General features: G+C 49.9%; 1 protein-coding gene across 1 annotated transcript in view; it reads left to right on the forward strand.

Moving 5' to 3' along the window:
* The first annotated feature begins 348 nt into the window (after positions 1–348).
* Positions 349–3,726, forward strand: part of UBE2Q2 (ubiquitin conjugating enzyme E2Q family member 2) — a 36,819-nt gene continuing 33,441 nt past the window's right edge. Inside the window, exon 1 of the mRNA XM_015409611.1 lies at positions 349–450. Within this exon, the coding sequence (XP_015265097.1) occupies positions 349–450 (102 nt within the window). The remainder of the gene's footprint in view (positions 451–3,726) is intronic.

The raw sequence follows: 3,726 nt of genomic DNA on the forward strand, positions 1-3,726 counted from the left end.
TAACCTTCAAAGCCTTATATGGCCTGGGACCAATGTATCTATGGGACCGCCTCTCTCCGTATACCTCTCGAAGAGCTTTACGCTCTAGTAGTCAAGCTCTCCTGGCGGTCCCTGGCCCAAAAGACATCTTTCTAGCCTCGGCCAGGGCCTTTTCTTCCCTGGCCCCCACCTGGTGGAACACGCTCCCCATCGAGATCAGGGCCCTGCAGGATCTCCCTCAGTTCCGCAGGGCCTGCGAGACGGAGCTCTTCCGCGATCAGGGCCCTGCGGGATCTCACTCAGTTCCGCAGGGCCTGCGAGACGGAGCTCTTCCGCCGGGCTTTTGGTTAAGGCAGTGGGCGTCCGCATATGGCCTCCCCGCGGTTGCCGTCTCCTAGCAACCGGCCACCCATCTACCAGCAACCGGCCATATCCATCTGTATTCATGGGCCGGACTTTTCACCAGCAGCTGTAAACGACTGATTTTAAACGCTGATCGGTAGGGAGTTTTATTGTGTTTTAAACCTTACTGTATTATTTGAGATGATGCGACCCGCCCTGAGCCCGCTCACGGGACGGGCGGGATACAGAGACGAAAAATAAATAAGTAGATATATACTGTGGAGTACTAGCCGGTGGCGGAGAGGGCTTTGTCCCACCCAGCCTGACATGCTAGCTTTCTATGGGAAGGAAGCCCTTGATTTTAGCGGAGAGCGTCGCGATGTTTGAGAGGTTCCCCCCTCATCCTAGATTCCCCGGTCTGCCGTTTCCGTCTGCTGTTTGTTGAAACAGGAGCGGGGGAGCGGAAAGAATTGGCAGTCGTCGGCGGGGAGGCTGTTTCGCCCATATGGTGGGGAAAAGAGCAGAGCTCTGCTACGGAGGCAGGAGGCGCGGGCTTCGTGCTCTGCCGTTCTTATGCAATAAATAGACGACACGCTGTATAATCTAAAACGGCCGTGCAGGCGCATCGGGGACGGTGAAGATCATTTGACGCCGCAGGGCACGGTTCGGACACACGGAGTTGGGGTTTTTTTTATTATTATTAATAGTTTATTAAATTCTTCACAAAGTAGAATCAAGTTACATTGTAACTTAATATTGAATACATAACATTGAACATAAATAATGTGTCAACGTATCAAGTAGAGGTGTAAAACATGTACAAAGATCCAACATCTGCAAAACAGGTGCAATAGAAATCAGAGTAACCAAACAACAATCTTGTGAGTATGTAATGACTTGGTGTTTCAGTGTATAATCTAAAACGGCCGTGCAGGCGCATCGGGGACGGTGAAGATCATTTGACGCCGCAGGGCACGGTTCGGACACACAGAGTTGGGTTTTTTTAAATTATTATTAATAGTTTAATAAATTTTTCACAAAGTAGAATCAAGTTACATGGTAACTTAACATTGAATACATAACGTTGAACACAAATAATGTGTTAACGTATCAAGTAGAGGTGTAAAACATGTGCAAAGATCCAACATCTGCAAAACAGGTGCAATAGAAATCAGAGTAACCAAACAACAATCTTGTGAGTATGTAATGACTTGGTGTTTCAGAGTTCCGTGTTTCTTAGAGAGATATCCTAGCCAGCGTTCCCTCTAAGCTGAATTAGTGTGAGCTGGCTCACAGTTTTTTAGCCTCCGGCTCACACATTTTTGCCTCCGCTCAGGAAGGACGGCTCCAGAGCCAACTCATTTATACAGCAGCCAAATCGCTCACTCACAACTTTCGTGCCAGGAGCTCGCAAAGGAGAATTTTTGCTCACAAGACTCCGCAGCTTAGAGGGAGCATTGATCCTAGCTAAGACTTGTGGCTAATCTTTGTTATACTCCTAATGTGTACCTGGGGAGCTGCGTTGGCTCAAGTGGTTAAGACGCTGAACTGCAGGCTGTGTGGAAGGTCAGTAGTTCAGCAGTTCGAGACCCGAGTGTGCCGCATGACGGAGTGAGCTCCCGTCTCTAGTTCCAGCTCCTGCCAACCTAGCAGTTCGAAAGCAAGGAATTGCAAGTAGATAAATAGGTACCACTTCGGTGGGAAGGTAACAGCGTTCCGTGCGCCTTGGTGTTTTCATGCCGGCCACATGACCACGGAAACGTCTTCGGACAGCGCTGGCTCTTCGGCTTTGAAACGGAGATGAGCACCGCAACTCTAGAGTCGGATTCGACTGGCTTTCGAGCAAGGGAACCTTTACCTTTACCTAATGTGTACCTAATGTGAAACCTATAGAGAGGCTCAGTATTTACAACCATTCATGATAACTGAGACCAAAATGTGGGAACAAATTCTTCTCTAGTGAGGAAGTCCAAAATGGGTTTCCACTTTTCCATGAATTTAGTAGAAAATCGGCCTAAGAGAGGCGTTGTTCAGTTTGCAGGTGACACACTCCATTAAGAATTGATCCCATAACTTCTTGTACCAGATCAGTGTTCCGGGCGGCTTCGTGCAGACGCGCGGAGTTTCCATATTGTGTGTCGATATGGAGGTTTTCGGGGACATGGCGACGGGCTGCCACAGTCCCTGAGCCCATTCCTAGGGCTCTTCGGGTTGGTTCTTGAGCATCGTTCATAACCTTCTTTCCAGTGTAGCGGGAAAGTGTGTTGAGGGTGAATTGGTGGTTTAAAGGGAAAACACTGTAGGGGAATGGAAGCGTTGCTTTCACGGAAAGGAAACTGGGCTCTTTAAAACATTCCCTGTGAACTCCTGAATTACTGAGCCGAAGACAGAGAACATAACATAAGAACATAAGAGACGCCAATGTTGGATCAGGCCAATGGCCCATCCAGTCCAACACTCTGTATCACACAGTGGCCAAAAATACCAGGTGCCATCAGGAGGTCCACCAGTGGGGCCAGGACATTAGAAGCCCTCCCACTGTTGACCCCCCCCCAAGCACCAAGAAGACAGAGCATCACTTGCCCCAGAGCCCCTATCTATACCTTGTGGCTAATAGCCACTGATGGACCTCTGCTCCATATGCCTATCCAATTCCCTTTTGAAGCCGTCCATGCTTGTAGCCGCCACCACTTCCTGTGGCAGTGGGATGAGAGGGATGAGACCAGCCCTCATACGCTTTCCTGAAAATATACCGGTCCTCTTTCAGTATTGTAAGCTGTCTGTGTTGTATTGCGCCTGTGGCGGTGGAGCGTTCGGTGCCGGCGCGGTGGCACGGAATGTTCACAAACACTGCATTTGCGCAGGGAGCAAGCTGTTGGGATGTTTGCAGGCTTGCTTCTGTGAGGGAAGGGGAAAGCAGACGCTTCTGTGCGAGGTTTAAAGCCTCACCTAGGGCTTGGGAGTAGCTGTCGTGGGCCACAGCAAAGATTAGAAAGAGGTCCCGAAGGGAGCTGTTGAAAGGAAGGTTGCTGTGAATCAGGAACCGGAGAGAAAGGGGAGGCAGAAGAAAAGGAGACATGGAAAGAACAGGGCTCTGAAAAAGCTTCACAGTTGGAAAGGGCAGGAAGGGGCCATTTGCTGTTGCTCATGTTTGGGAGAATGATGAAGAAGAGGAGGAAGAGGAGGAGATTGGATTTATACCTCCCCCTTCCCTGCACGAAGGAGTCTCAGAGCGGCTTACACTCTCCTTTCCCGTCTCCTCCCCACAACAGACACCCTGTGAGGTAGGCGGGGCTGAGGGAGCTCTTTCAAGGACTGCTCTTGAGAGAACAGCTCTGAGACAACTTGTGACTGACCCAAGGTCACCCAGCTGGCTTCGTGTGGAGGAGTGGGGAATCGAATCTG

This window comes from Gekko japonicus, unplaced genomic scaffold, assembly GCF_001447785.1.
Source record: "Gekko japonicus isolate JY-2015 unplaced genomic scaffold, Gekko_japonicus_V1.1 scaffold2393, whole genome shotgun sequence".
Classification (NCBI taxonomy): domain Eukaryota; kingdom Metazoa; phylum Chordata; class Lepidosauria; order Squamata; family Gekkonidae; genus Gekko; species Gekko japonicus.